This window comes from Poecilia latipinna, unplaced genomic scaffold (genome assembly GCF_001443285.1).
Source record: "Poecilia latipinna isolate Pla-1442-1.1 unplaced genomic scaffold, P_latipinna-1.0 Scaffold369, whole genome shotgun sequence".
Classification (NCBI taxonomy): domain Eukaryota; kingdom Metazoa; phylum Chordata; class Actinopteri; order Cyprinodontiformes; family Poeciliidae; genus Poecilia; species Poecilia latipinna.
Genome location: NW_015112985.1, coordinates 339,092 through 353,388, shown reverse-complemented (window position 1 = coordinate 353,388; position 14,297 = coordinate 339,092). Strand labels below are relative to the sequence as shown.

At 41.6% G+C, this 14,297-nt stretch overlaps 2 protein-coding genes across 5 annotated transcripts in view; one reads left to right on the top strand and one right to left on the bottom strand.

Annotated features, from left to right (window-relative positions):
• Positions 1–9,347, top strand: part of fam184aa (family with sequence similarity 184 member Aa) — a 41,194-nt gene extending 31,847 nt beyond the window's left edge. For 2 of the 4 annotated variants that reach the window (XM_015036462.1, XM_015036460.1), the window contains 8 exons: positions 734–887; positions 1,517–1,644; positions 1,735–1,919; positions 3,295–3,441; positions 3,551–3,668; positions 4,074–4,178; positions 7,081–7,439; positions 9,012–9,347. In XM_015036462.1, coding sequence (XP_014891948.1) covers positions 734–887; positions 1,517–1,644; positions 1,735–1,919; positions 3,295–3,441; positions 3,551–3,668; positions 4,074–4,178; positions 7,081–7,439; positions 9,012–9,126 — 1,311 coding nt within the window. In that variant the 3' untranslated portion in view covers positions 9,127–9,347. Of the gene's footprint in view, positions 1–733; positions 888–1,516; positions 1,645–1,734; positions 1,920–3,294; positions 3,442–3,550; positions 3,669–4,073; positions 4,179–7,080; positions 7,452–9,011 lie in introns of all 4 variants that reach the window. The other 2 variants (XM_015036461.1, XM_015036463.1) reach the window with 2 other exon arrangements.
• Positions 9,348–12,455: 3,108 nt separating this feature from the next.
• Positions 12,456–14,297, bottom strand: part of pln2 (phospholamban 2) — a 13,592-nt gene continuing 11,750 nt past the window's right edge. The window contains exon 2 of the mRNA XM_015036464.1: positions 12,456–13,694. Within this exon, the coding sequence (XP_014891950.1) occupies positions 13,420–13,581 (162 nt within the window). The 5' untranslated portion in view covers positions 13,582–13,694 and the 3' untranslated portion in view covers positions 12,456–13,419. The remainder of the gene's footprint in view (positions 13,695–14,297) is intronic.

The following is a 14,297-nucleotide window of genomic DNA, read 5'->3' as shown; positions in this document are numbered from 1 at the left end:
AAGGAAATTTAAACCCTTTTGTCTGGGGGGGGTAAAAGTCGCTTTTGCTTTTTTAATTTTTTTTTTTTTTTTTTTTTTTTTCCCAGTTTAGTGTTAAAGTGTCATGATTGTGCTCGAGTGGAGCAGCTATGGGAAACAGCTTCAGTAAGAGATGCTGTGCAAACAACTACAGGCTGATTAAGGGAGAAGCCTCCCCGTGTTTTAGTGTTTTTTAATGAAATGAAGACAAATATTCATGTTGCGTTTGGCAACCCTCGATGGAGAATCACCAGTTGGGTATTTGTTGTTGCCCAAATCCTAAAAATGAATGTTACTGAGGTATTTTTTAAAAAATATTTTCCCTAAAGTATAAATGTGACATGGAGTACAGTGAAGGATGTGTGATGCTGTGGGCCTGCTCGTCTTCCAAGAATCCTGGAAACAAGGTCAGAGCGAACATGTAAGGAGATTTTAAACAAAAATCTGCCAGTAAACTGAACATTAGCAGTGACTGGGTACTTCTGGAGAATAAAATAAAAAATAAAAAACTCAGCAGATAAGGATGTGCCAGATGTCTGTTTTATAGTTTAGTTCGCCCTTGTAGAGACTGTGGAAAAGCAGATGCTCATTTATGTAAATGAGCTTATGAAATTGATCTTATTTGAGCTGCGGCTTCGTCTCTGTGAGTCACAGTTACAAAGAGGAGTCGAAGCTTTGATTTTCGACCTTGGCGTTTCTTCTCCGCCCTCTGCAGGCCCTGGAGGAGCGTCTGAAGCAGGAGCAGAGGGAGGAGGTCCACGCTCTGAAGGAGGCCCACAGGAGGACCCTGGAAATCCTCAGGCAGCAGTCAGAGCAGGAGCTGCAGACGCTCAGATTCGAGCTGGAGGACGAGGGGAAAGCGAAGCTGGGTAAAAAAAAATAAATAAGAGCACTTCCCTTTTAAAACTTCACTTTTGGCTTTGATTAGTTTTTTTTTTTTTCTCTCACCACGATGGTAGCGTTTATATCCAGGACTGTTTTAATCCACTGAAAGGTTTCCACTTTGACTCAGGCTGTTTCTGTGTGTGCTCGGATTAAATCGCCTGTGATCTGTTTGAAGTTTTCACCTGCTGCGTGCTCAGATATTATCAAAGAATCCACTTTATTTTCCATTTCCTCAACTACAGCTGAAGGGGAGCACAGCCAGACTGAGGCACAGTGGAAAAGTTAAACACATATATAAACATTTTAGTAACTTGCTTTTCTTTCATTACTCTCCTGATTGGAATAGTGCATGTGTGTTGGGATGGAAGGTGTGGAAATCACTATGTTCTGTATGTAGGAGTCTTTAATCAGCTTCAGTTCTGATAAAAGACTGTTTTTTATAAATTCTGCAGCTCAGAAGCAGAATGGTCTGTCTTGTAGATTATTTAATCAACAGGGAGCAGAGTTAAATTTTTTGTTGTTTTAGGTGTTGATTTCTTCTACAAGTTGTGGTTCGATCTTTTAACGCATCATTTGATCCTCGACTTAATCTCTGTTGACGTCTGTCTGGCAGCGTCTCTCCGAGCAGAACTGAACCACCTGCATGCCACGGCCATCGAGCACCTGAAGCAGATCCACCTCAAGGAAAACAGCACAGCCAAGAGGGAACTGGAGAAGGCGATGGAGCACAGCCACCAGCAGGTAACCGCGAACCGTTTCCGTTCAGACGCCCCCGGGTTTGTCCGGAAGCGGTCGTCTGACAGGATCCATCTGCTCGTTTTGCTTTTTCAGGAGCAAGAACTCCTGGTTCGCATCTCCGACCTGCAGGGCGAGCTGTGTTCCCGTAGCAACCGCATCACCGATCTGGACCACGAAATCCACTCTCTTAACGAGACCATCGACACTCTGACCAGAGAGCTGGAGATAAAGGGCAAAGAGGTGCTGCGAGTTCGCAGCGAAGCCAACCATCAGATCAGGTAGAAACTCCTGCAGGTCGCCGTCAGATGTTTGGTTAAAAAGTGCATCATCGCTCCAGCTGAGGAGTGACTCGGCACTAACTGACCCAGTTTGTAAAACAGTAATCCGAACACAAATCATAGGGGAGTAATTATCTGAAGAACACAGCATCCAGAGATGCTTTGAAACTGCAGGTCTTAATTACAGCAGGAAAAGAAGTAAATAAACGCTGGGTCTCCTCTTTTTTTTTTTCTTTTTTATGAAGCTTCAACTTCAAAACATGTTCCTTCTGTTTGCACAGAAAGCATATAAAACCCAGACATACCCTCATTAAAATGAAAAGTTTTTGTGTGGAAAAACTGGGAATAATTTCAAAACTTGTTCTGGCTTTAATCCCACACAAAGTGCTGTGAAAAACAAGCAAATCAGAGGGAAAAAATCGACATTTTCTACTTGGCGCTTATTGAAGCAACATAAAATTAAATCCCAGTTTTGAGTCTTTCTTTGTACCCACCTGTCTTCAATTAAAGAAAATCTGCTCCGTCATAAAACAAAGTTTAGACGTCCTTGTAATATTTTCTTTTTATTCTTACCATGGCTCGACATGACAAAAATCCTCATGTTTGGCTGAGGACCAAGGATGAACAGAATATCTCCAGATTTTCAACACACAGACTCAACGATTGATGAAATCCTTAAAAAAATAAAAAATAAATAAATATATATATATATATATATGTGTGTGTGTGTGTGTGTGTGTGTGTGTGTGTGCAAAGCTGCAGGCTGACATTAAAACTGCACAAGTTAAATCGAGTATGAGAAGCAAGAGATAAATATATATATTACAGTCGTTATCCATCTTTAAGCACTAAATGGTGCTTGTTTGATATCATAAATACTCTTTTAATAATTTTTTTTTATCAGCGCATGTTGTGCAGCTGGCTGCTGCTCTGAAAGCACAAATTATTTAAAGACTTTTCAGACACTAATGGTCAAGCAATGCTCAGCAGTCTGTGTTATTAACCTGCCTTCAGTAATTCTGCCTCTTCTGCCATATGTGACTACACCATTTCTTTTGCTTAAATTGCAGACAGACAAATTAATACCCTGACACAGTAACCATGGTTACCACTTCTTTTAAGCTCAGGGGGACTAAATTTGCTCCAGCTTCTTTACCTTCCAGCCAAATTCGCTTTGCAGCTGCACATCTGCTGTTGCCCAGCGAGATTAAATAAAACGTGGTAATTGTTCCCCAGCTGGAGTTTAGTTAAATTAGATCGACTATAATATCATAACGGTGGATAAGTCCCTATTATGAAGTGTAAACTTTGCTCGAGCAAATCTGCGCCTTATCTCTGGGGCTAACGCTGAACCATGTCCGCCTCCGCCACACAGAGCGCATGAACAGGACCTCACAAAGAGGCACGAGAGGGATCTGGATGAGCTGAAAGTGGTTCATCACAGAGAGGCGCAGATTATGCTGGCTGACTTCAACAAGGCCCAGGAGGTGCTCAAAGACAAGATTTCTGCTCTGCAAATCCTGTAAGTCGCAATAGCTCTCCTCCATCATGGCGGCTACCTGTCTGTTCAGAGCTGGCTTTTATTTAGAGGCAAAGTCTGTTGTATTTAAATGTGTTTCCTTTGTGCGCAGGCTGGAGGGCACGGAGGAGAAGTTGAGAAACAGAGAAAGCCGACCGGAAGATCTGCATCTCATCGCAGAGCTCAGAGAGATGGTGACAGAGAGAGAAGCTCTGGTCAAGAAACTCGTCGTGAGTGGACATTGTAGCAGTCTGGAAAAGTTCTGAATGCCGTTTTTTTAGAAATCATTTTCCAAGTCAGAATAAAACAGAAGCAAAGTCTATATTCCTAAAATAAAAAAATAAAAAATGAAAAGATAAACGTCTGAATGACAAAGAAAACTGAGTCCTTTGTGCATGTATTTATAGTTAAATGTCATCTTTTTAGCTTTATTTCAGTTGGGCTCAAACTTGCTGCTCATGATAGTTGTGATAAGTATGTATAAATATTCTTTATAGCAAATAGACCTAACAAACCGGCACCATACGGAGGGTTTTAAAAGTGTTCTAATTGGCTGTAACAGTAGTAATTTTTGAAGGAGTTAAGACTAATTGATGGAGTTTGGATACTTTGTAACGTCAAACCTGTTGCTTCAGGATGACAAGAAGTTCTACCAGCTGGAGCTGGTGAACAGAGAGACGGGCTTCAACAAGGTCTTCAATTCCAGTGCCAACGTTGGCGTCATCAATCCTCTGATCAAGGTGAGCGCTCTCTTCACGTTCCCCTCGTAGGAAATCAGATTAACCACGGTCACCATGAAATATGGAAATTGGTGTTTTCCAAGTCAGGATAGTCGAGGAAAATTTTAAATTAATCGCACTTTGGAAATAGAAATTGCTAAAAAAGAAAAAAAAAGAAAGTGGAGGATTGTTATACTGATTTTGCATAAGAGACATTATGGAAAGTGAGCATTTCTGTACAGGCGCTGATTCTATTTTACCACAACTTTACTCCTCCTCTCTGATGGAACAGGCCTTGTTGTGTTAATGACAGATTATGTTGTGAAAGCAGTTTGTGTGCTTCACTTTCTTTTCTCTTCACAACATTCAAGCTCAGCATTCCGTCTCATTACGTCAGTAAACCATTTTGTCTCACTGCGACGTCAGAAAACGAAACCATCATAAATGATCTCGAAACGTTTCCCACAAAAACCTGACTTGTATCTTGTGAAATACAAATCAGCTAAAGGGAAAATCTTACAGTAAAAAACACTCACTATAAAACCTTTTCACCGTGAAACTTAAAAAAGGGGAAAACATCGACATTTCTCTGCTTTGTGTGCTTAGTTTACTTAGCGGTCCTTCCAGGATCCCTTCCATCATGCAGAACCTCGGCCGTCACTATGCATCTTAGCATAATTACCCACCATTGATCCGCACGGAACGAGAGGAGCCAGAATAATAGTTCATCTCCATTGATTAAGCTTCTGCATTATATTGAAATCGATCGGCGCAAAAACAGGAGACGACCCGAACGTTCGTCTGCTGCTCTGCTAGAAAAGCGAAACACTCATTTCTTGTTTTTGTGCCTCTGATAGCCGCATGTCGTCTCCGCCGCCAAGCACAAATCAACAGCGTTTTGTTTCGAGTCCTTTGCGAAGCCCGCTCGCATCCTCCCATCAAGTCTGTGGTGAGGTCTGATATCGGCTTACAGAGCTGCTCGTCACCCTCTCATGTGTTTGCACACAGCTGTCACAGCCGATGCCGCCGAGACACAATAAAGCTTGATTTTGAGTCACAGCGTCAGCTCATCATCTCCTCGTTTTCTGTCCTCCCCATCCTGTGGGCTGCTGGCGTTAAATAACATGCATTCTTCCTTTTCCTCCACTACACCCCACACCTCCGAAATGTAATAGAAAATTAGAGAATCTCTGATGAAGCTGTGAGAGCGGTGCAGTGGCAGGTAGCAGCCTCTTTGCTGCAGCAAGGAAACAAGAGATGATTTTAACCCGATTTATGCCAATCAAGCAGCATCTTCGTAAGTTGTTTGAGGTTTTCCAAAGGTGAAAAGTTGAGAGTAAGCGCAGTGGAGGTGCTGCATGTAAGCCCAGCAAGCAAAAGATCAAAACTAGGTTTAAGTTTTAGGTGTGTTTGTCAGGTTTTCTCTTTGCCACCCTGGCTACATCGCCGTTGGTAACGCCGACTCCCTGCCTCTGATCCACTTTTATCCTGACCCACAGGCTATCAGCGTGAGTGGTGTTAAAGATGTTTTTTTTTTTTTGTATTTTGTGCTGAATTTGGAGTGAAGGAGTTGCTCATGAAGCTTGGATTTCTATTATTTCTCTCTATTTCAATCAGTTTTCGCCTTTCTTCACGTTTTGTGATGTTGCAACCAGAATCGACCACGTATTTGTTTCTATTGGGACGGCGGTTTAAAAAAAAAAAAAAAAAAATCTGCAAACTGCACAGCCACGTGTTGGTGGGATTACATTTTACATCAAGTTTCACTGATGCAGCAAATTATTCTTTATGTAAATCCATAACTGACCCACCTCCTCACGATACCGCTATGATGCATTAGACGATTAATTCACCCCCTTCATGCTGCTTCTTACCATAAATGTTGAGCTCATCACAGATGGCAGGAGGTAAAAAATCTTGCGCTGCCTCTTTCGATTACACAAAGTTAATGAGATGAGGAGAAACTGGATTCATTTTGTGAGAAGCGAAGCTGAAACGCAGCAGATGCTGGAGAGGTTTTTGCGTCACCTCAGAGGAATCCACGGTAACCGCGGGAAAGAGGATCCTCTCAAACTCCTCCTGCTGCAGCTCGCACTGGAAACAGCTGGGCTCCGCATCATCACAGTTGTCATGGCGCCGACCTCATCGACATGGGAACATGAGGGTCAAATGTGAAACTGGACAGCGTCAGTAATCTAGAGCTGCTCTGTCAAATCTGAATTGTGACGACTAAAGTTTGCAGCATTTGCAACCAGTTTTATCGGTTTTTAGGGTTCATAAGCTGTCTTGAAAAGTGCAGGTTGGACACAGTAGAAATACCTGCTGCAGATTCGTATTTAAATATTTTGTGTTCAAGCTTTAAACTTAGACAAAAAATAGTTTAAGTTATGGAATTTTGACATGAAAATGAGGGGAAACTGAATTTAAGATGGTCTTCCTGCGATAAATAAGGCATTAGATGCTGAATTATTGTATTAGTCAACTGTATTTACTTTTTTTTAGCTTGACAATTTTTTTTTCTGTGACAATTTAACTCTGCTTTTGTTTTTCTCCAGAGTTTGACATTCATTCACAGTTTGGTGGCGTTTTTGCTTCCTTGTTACACATGTGACAAGTCTTCATGTGCTTTTGTGTGGAGATGGGGAAGAACAAGATCATAATTTTGCACAAACCTTTTTATCGCCCAAGAATATTAGAGAATCTGATAAAAGCACAGAGGAACAGAGCTGTGAGTTTGCCTGAGGCTCTAGAAAGCATTAGAAGAGCAGATAAATATTCCATTTACTGAGACGATTCACCTCACGAGGTGCGGAGGTTGTGTTTACATCAGAAATGTTTGCTGTCAAGTCCAATTAAACCAGCGTTTAACCCAAAATCAGCTCGCCAGCCAGCATTCATGTGTTGCCTCTCTGTGTGTCTGTAGTCAAAAACAGGCAGCCAATCAGATCAGCGCCTCACCAGCTTCCCTAGCCATTCAGCTCTCCGATTCGTCAGCCCTCCCACCATGAGCCACGAAGGCCAGGAGGAGGGGGGGCGGGAGGACGGGGAGGTAGGGCCGGGAGGCCGCTTTGCGCTTCCTCACTCCCCCCTCCAGAGGTCCCTCCCGAGACATAAGAAAGCCCTGCCACTGTTCAGCCCTCTTCCTCCTCCTTCTTCCTCTCCTCTACCTCAGCATCCTCTCCCTCTTCCTCATCCCCCACACCATCCCATGCCGAGCCTCGCTCCTCCTCATGCTCCTCAGGATCCCCTCGCGCAGCATCAGGGCCTGCAGAGCTGTGGGAGGTGAGAAATGATGTGAGTTCCCGCCGCCGCTGCAACTCTCCACTTTGGTTTTTCACTGCAAACAGATCATGTGTTCACGTCCGCCGCACCTCCACCACCCGCATCGCCGACATCACTCGTCTCGCTTAGTTCTGTCTTCAGTGCCCAAACTGTAAACTGAGCAGCTTACAGGTTTACTGAACACTTTACAGTCGCTTTTCAGAGGCTTCATCCCTCCTGAGACTTTTCTCGTTTATTTCCATTGTAAGCTGAAGTTTTTATGGATTATTCTGAGGTTTTATGTGATAAAGCAACAGAGTGGAGCAGTGAGGTGAAAGTCATCATCCATTTATCATCCATCCGTCTATCCATCCATTAATAATCCATCCATCCATTATTCAACCATCCATCCGTCATCCATCTATCCATGCAACAAATTATAGCACAGTCTAGCCATCCATCCTTTCGTCAACCCAACTATCTGTTTGTCATCCATCCATTCATTCATCCTCCCTCCATCCGTCTGTCCTCCGCTGTTGGTCTGTCACATAAAATCATATTGAGCCTATTAAGGATTAGTTTTTAACAAGAAAAAAGTGAAGTCCCAGAAGACATGAACACTGTTAACACACTGACCACTTTTTGTGCAAGTTTGAGCGCTGGAAAAAGTCCCAACCGGCACCAATTGCATCGTTCAATCTACAACTTTCAGTCAGCATGCTCATCAGTCAGCATGCTCGTGAAGTTTTAAGACAAAGTTCCAGCTGTATGTAGTCCTTTCTGGTCACGCTGAGCGCTAAAGAGTGTAGCGAAACTAAAACAGGAGCCAGGCGGGATTGAAATTGGAATTTTAATTTGGGCCTGGAGCCATCACGGAGCCCGGCTCCGATCGACTCATTTCACACAATGCTGCAGTCTTTTGCAGCCAGACTTCATTAGATCAGGGTCAATACACAAAAATAATGAATGCATAATCCCCTGTTTTGATCCGCTGTGTCTGAACACCCCGTTTTTCTTTTTTTCCCTCGTCCAGCCTCCCCATTTCGACACCGCGGACAGTTTTGCCTCTCATCCTTAACTTTCATCTCCATCTGCTGCTGGTTGCAAATAAATAAAAGAGAAGATAGGTGGGAAACTCAAAAACTTTGCAAGTTCAAATCAGTCTCAGTGGGACCTGAAAGGGAGAAAACTGCACTGCGGCAGCTTAGGAGTGGGAAAACTTGAAAGAAACAGAAGGAGGGGGAGGGGGGGGGGCGAGCAGCAGCTGCTGCCTCTGTCTTCAGTGGACACAAAGCAAACAGATGAAGGAGCGCTGCTTGCTACTGCTGATTAGAAATCACTGGAAGGTTTTGCCGTGGGGGGGGAATAGACTGCAGCTGACTCAAAGAGTCGGTGTGAAGCCTGAGGATTTGTTTTTGGGCCATTTTTATCCATCTTAAGCCCTCCGTGGATTCCCACATCACTGTATTCTGTCACCGGTTCAGTTCCGCAATTTCAACACACAAGCCAATCACCGTTACTTTCTGCCGTCTCTGTCTTTTCTTCCCCTCCTCTTCTTCTTAAGTGCTGTTATGTCTCTTTATTTCCCCGCAGCCTTCCTGAAGCCGGCGTTCCCACACCGTCCGACTCGAGAGGGATCGAGGCAGAAAAAGTCAAAGAATATGTCCCAAAAGAGGAAGACTTGTACTCGCTGTACTTCTCTTTCTGACTGGCAAAAAAAAAAAAGAAAAAAAAAATACCCCAGTTCTGTCAAAAAATTTAAATAAAGTAATGGGACAGGGAGCTAAAGTGTGACGGCGAATCAAACGGCGCAATTCGAGTTGCTTGATGGGTTGAGATAACAGACATCCGGTCCTGATATGAGCATTTCACGTTTCCAGTCTGATTTTTTTTTTTTTTTTTTTCTTTTGGGCTTCCATACATTGTGAGCACAAAGAGGAGCAGTGCCTCATCATTATTAAAAGACCGTGAATTTAACAGTAAGGCGTCTGTTGAAACCAGATTATTATTTTCACTTTATTTAAAAGTACACCTATTTTGTTTATATTGTATCAAATTAGAGAAAACTTTTAGCTCTTTTAGGTAAATTAGGATTTTGTTTTGATTTACTAAATGCCAGAAATGTTGAGTTTTAAAATTTTGTTCACACATTCGACCCCAAAACACATTGATCTCTGGGACACAGAACCCGTCTCCTTCTTGAACATTGAAATGATTAAAACTTATGAACACATGTTGGATTAAAGTCTAGGAATTCAACCAACCACCCCATACTAGTGATTTTATTGATCTGCTCACGAAAGTTCAGATGATTTTTTTTGGTTTTTTTTTTTTTTTTTTTGTCAACTGTCATTTCAACCGTAGATTCTTTGATCATCCTAGAGCTGATTATTGACTTTGTCTTTGGCACTTGATCGCTTGGAATAATAGTTTTCTGGGTTTTTGTCCATTTGAAAGCGTTTCGGATGTCATTCTGAGCATTTTTGTCTGGAACCATCCATTTTACTCAACACATACAGCGTTTGTTGCCTTCATCCTTAAACATTTGTGAGGATTTTTAAAGAAATGATTGAACAAAATCAGCTGCTCTCACCTCATGACTGCACCTGTTGGTTTTCTATTACTCTACTGCGCCTGGCAAACTATTTTCCATGCAGTGATCGATCTGGTCTTTTTAAACTCCGATCCGTCTGCCTCCATGCCTCATGTGTGCGTTTCTGACTTCATCATTCACGTTGGTTCTGGTTGTGCTTTTTGGCCTCTGCAGTAAAAACTACACCAGCAAACAAAACAACAAAGTAAGAGCCTCACTTCAGCTCGCTGTCCCAGTGCTTTGCCTGTGTACATACAGTACATGTGCGAAGGTGGTTTACAAGCGTCAACGTTTTAGGTGTCCGAGCACGAACTCCTCTGCTGCACGTCTCTGGCCGTGCGGACAGACCACAGAGCATGTGAAAACAGACACACTCATGCTGCTCTCATTCACTTGAAATACTCATATCTTCTCAGTGTACCGTCCCGTTTTTCTTTCTTTTCTTTTTTTTTCCTTCCAACTCAAAGGTTTACGTAGTCATCTTGCTGGACTCCATACAGAAATCTGTACAGTTTTTCCAAGCTGCATGCTCATCTTCAACCCAAAAGAGGCTCGGTTTGTCCTCGGAAAGAGCTTGACGCGCAAACGTTTCAGGTCAGTCCGATGTCTTCCTTTACGGAGCAAGTAGAAGCCGCAGGAAGTGTTTGAACTAATCCCAACTAAATCAGAAAAGCTGCTGAGAGTCTGATTAGACGATAATTTGATGTTTCATTAAACGATTTAGCACCCTCCATGTTTTTTTTTTTTTTACGCGCCTATTCTTAATAATTACTACAAATATCTGAAAGTAGCAAAGCACTCGGGCTGAAAACCCAAATCATGACTTAGTTTCTTAGCTTTAAACAGATTTTCGATTTAAAAAGTTTCGAATTTTCTCCACTCAATAAGTGCAGCTCGTGGTTTTTCTACTTTTCTGAAGTCTTAAAGTGTTTACACATCTTTACTAGAGGTACCAATAAAAAATACTGTCTGAATTTTCCCGAGCCTAGTTCAACACTTCCTGAAACACTTTAAACATCTCAGAGGACCCAGAAATCTGTCCTGTATGGCATGAATGATGCATCCAGTCTCTGAAGTTGTGCTGAATGTGCTAAACTGGTTAAATTGTAAATACTTCTATGTACAAACGAAGGAATAAAGGGGAGTTCAGAGGATCTTAATGGGATTGAGGTCCAGATACACTGAACCACAGCTGGTTCATTGCTCCATGCACACTGTGAAGTTTAGATTAATTTAATGACTATATAAAATATGGGCATTTTATCTTAGATATCTGCACTGTAATGTGCAGAAGTCCTTAATTTTTTAGCTTAATATATTATCTCACAACAGTTTTTGCTTTTAATTTTCTTCCTGAAGCTCCTATTAATAATGGTTAAAGGACCTTTGCGGTGTTTGTAACGCGTTTTCAAACTGTTATATTCATTAATGTTTTAAGATGTTGTTTACTTTATTGTATTTTTTTACTCTGTTATTTATGTATTGTTTCAAAAGTTTACAGAACTGAAATTTATACGATTGTTTAACTGAACTGAAAGTGGTCCGAAGTCAACATGAAACTCATAATTGCATATCTGTCATGCCCTTTTTGAAGTAAACACATTGCAGTTATAACAATATTTATATTTATATCACTTCTGTTGTATGTTATGGAACAATAAAACACTGATTGTGAGAAATGAACTAGTTTGGACTGTCATTTTCAGCTACGACTCCTTCCTGTAGAAATTATAACTACAACATCCTCCAATTTAATGTTTTGCCACTAGATGGCGCCTATTAGCTTTACGTTTTTCCCTTTAAAACAACTTGTGGCGTAGCTTTGTCCGTAGTGTTGTCGCATTTAAGGGCAGAAGACCCTGAATTCGTATTGAAAATGTGCTTGCATTTATGCCCAGAGCCTTTTGGGACAGAAATCAGCCCACAGCATCACAGGTCTGCTGCCATACCTAGTAATAAGCATGAGCTGCTCCTTTCCTTTTCCTGTTCTTATACAGAATCGGGTAAATGCAGCTTTCCCCAGGAAGTCCTGCTGTCAACCAATCACACGTCAGAACTAGTAAAATCGAAACCCACCAATCACCTCCGAGCTTCCAGCTGAAAATTGAATTGAAAACTGAATACAAATCAGAGATTTATGCAGATATGTAATAGTGTTTATTCTGTGCTCGACACATCTTTCTTACAGAAATTAAAGAAAACAAAAACATCCTTCGTCTTAAATGTTTGTGTTGTAAGCTGACAAGCAAATATTGTAAATCCTCTTAGCTAATGTGACATCTTTTTTTTTTTCTCTTGAGGAATAAAACTTCAATTTACATCACATCTTGTTGCCTCAGTGTGTCGCTGGATGGTACCTCAGCGAATCTCACACAGATTTCAAACACTTTTTGTTTTTCATGCAATTTCTTAAAAAGATGTGTTTTTCAGGAATATCGTTTTAAATTGGAAATTTACGACCAGCTGTTCACTGCTGCCCCTCCACTTTTAGGTATCTGCCATTGGGTGGCGCCAAAGTCAACTTTTTTTTTTCTGCAATAGTTCATTATTTATTTCCCCCCAATGATGTTTTATTCTGGCAGCAAGCACTTGTGGATGTTTACATTTTACAAGTCAGTCTCTGCAACAGATTTTGTCAAACAGTGAGATAAATGACTGTTAGGATGAAACTGATCATTTATAGCAGGTTTCTCATCATTTCTCAGTGTCCTTATTACATTACCAAATGTTTGGTAAATCTTTTCTTGTTATCCACATGACTGTTTGTTTTATGTGACAAGAACTGAGATTTTCTTTAGTTTCCATCAGACTGGGAAAAAAATTAGCTTCAGCTGCTGTTTTCTTCTTTTTCTATTTTGAGAATCCTCAACCTTTCACCGCTTTAGCCGTGCTTTGGACCTTCTTCATTTTATATGTAGCTTGTGTAAATTTTGGACACAGCTGTATTAGGACTTTTTTAATTAAAATGCCAGAGACTGTAGATGAAGATTTCCTCAAGAGGTACTGTCATGGGGGAGGGGGGATTAATTCCTAATCCTTTTTACAATAGTTTTTTAGTAAATGCAGTAGAGGACATCTTGAGGGTTGAAAATCTGTGAAGATTATCTCTCAGTCAGAGCAGACGGAGAGAAAAATGTTCATGCAACAGGAAGCAAACCTCAGAGATGCATGAATGCTTCCCACTTCATGTGCATCGTGTTTAATGTCGCTTCTACACAGTGTGGTCAGAAAATTTTGGTGCATACACGCAAACAGGATCAAAGATGATAAAACGTAATAAGAGAAGCAGAGATATAATGACTTATTTTTTTTTTTAAAAAATCTGATATTTCTCTGAAATCCCCCGTTTTTTGTTTTTTTTTTCAGCGGTTGAGCTCTGCCAGGCTCTGCATGTGTCCCTTTCTGCTCTCAGCTGCTCAGCAGGACGATGATGTAGATGAGCAGCAGGCAGATGAGGATGAGTGTGAAGTTGACAAACAGCTCCTGCAGGTTCCTCTTGGCCTGGGGGTTCACCTCGATCTGAGATGCTCGACGGATGGCCGACTTGGTCATGTGCTGGACGCGCTCCATGAGGACGGCGGACGTGCGGGTCAGTGGGGGGTCGGGGAGCTGGGGCGGTTCAGTCCGGCTGTTGAAGATGGAAGCGGCGAACTCTTTTGTCCTCTCTTTCCGTTGACTGTTCTCTACTTCAAGAGAGAGAGAAAGAATTTTAGTCTCCAGTTCATGATATAGACACGCAATTTAACATTTAGATAATAAATTTGCTTAATGGAAAAACAGCAATTTCGAAAAAAATTATCTTTTTTGCTAAAAAAAGTTTTGCGTGAAGATGAGGTGCTTTTTTTTTTTTGCCATATTAAAATTGGTTTATTTCCCAAAACTGCAGTGGAAACACTTTTCTTTACATAACAGAAGTCACATGATCAACAACTGGATTCTACCACTGGCGTAAACCACGAAGAAGAAAACAGGACATAGTTGAACGATGAAGGCACTGCATGTTTTTTAATGACTTATCGTGAGTACAAACTTACATGTAATTCTAATTACGCTACTTACTTCATAGAAAGACTGCAATTGCAAAATTGTTTTTTTTTTTTATATATTAGCAAGAATACTGACAAGGTTTTCCACACATTTTGTAATGCAAACACAGCTATTCTCACTTTAGTTCCTTTTCATTGCAGCCTCTACAGGTTGAGATACGTGACCCCCCCCCCCCCCCCCTCCCCCCCGCCCCGCTCGCGTCGGGGCTAACCGGCAGACGGAGCGGCCTGCGACCGCCG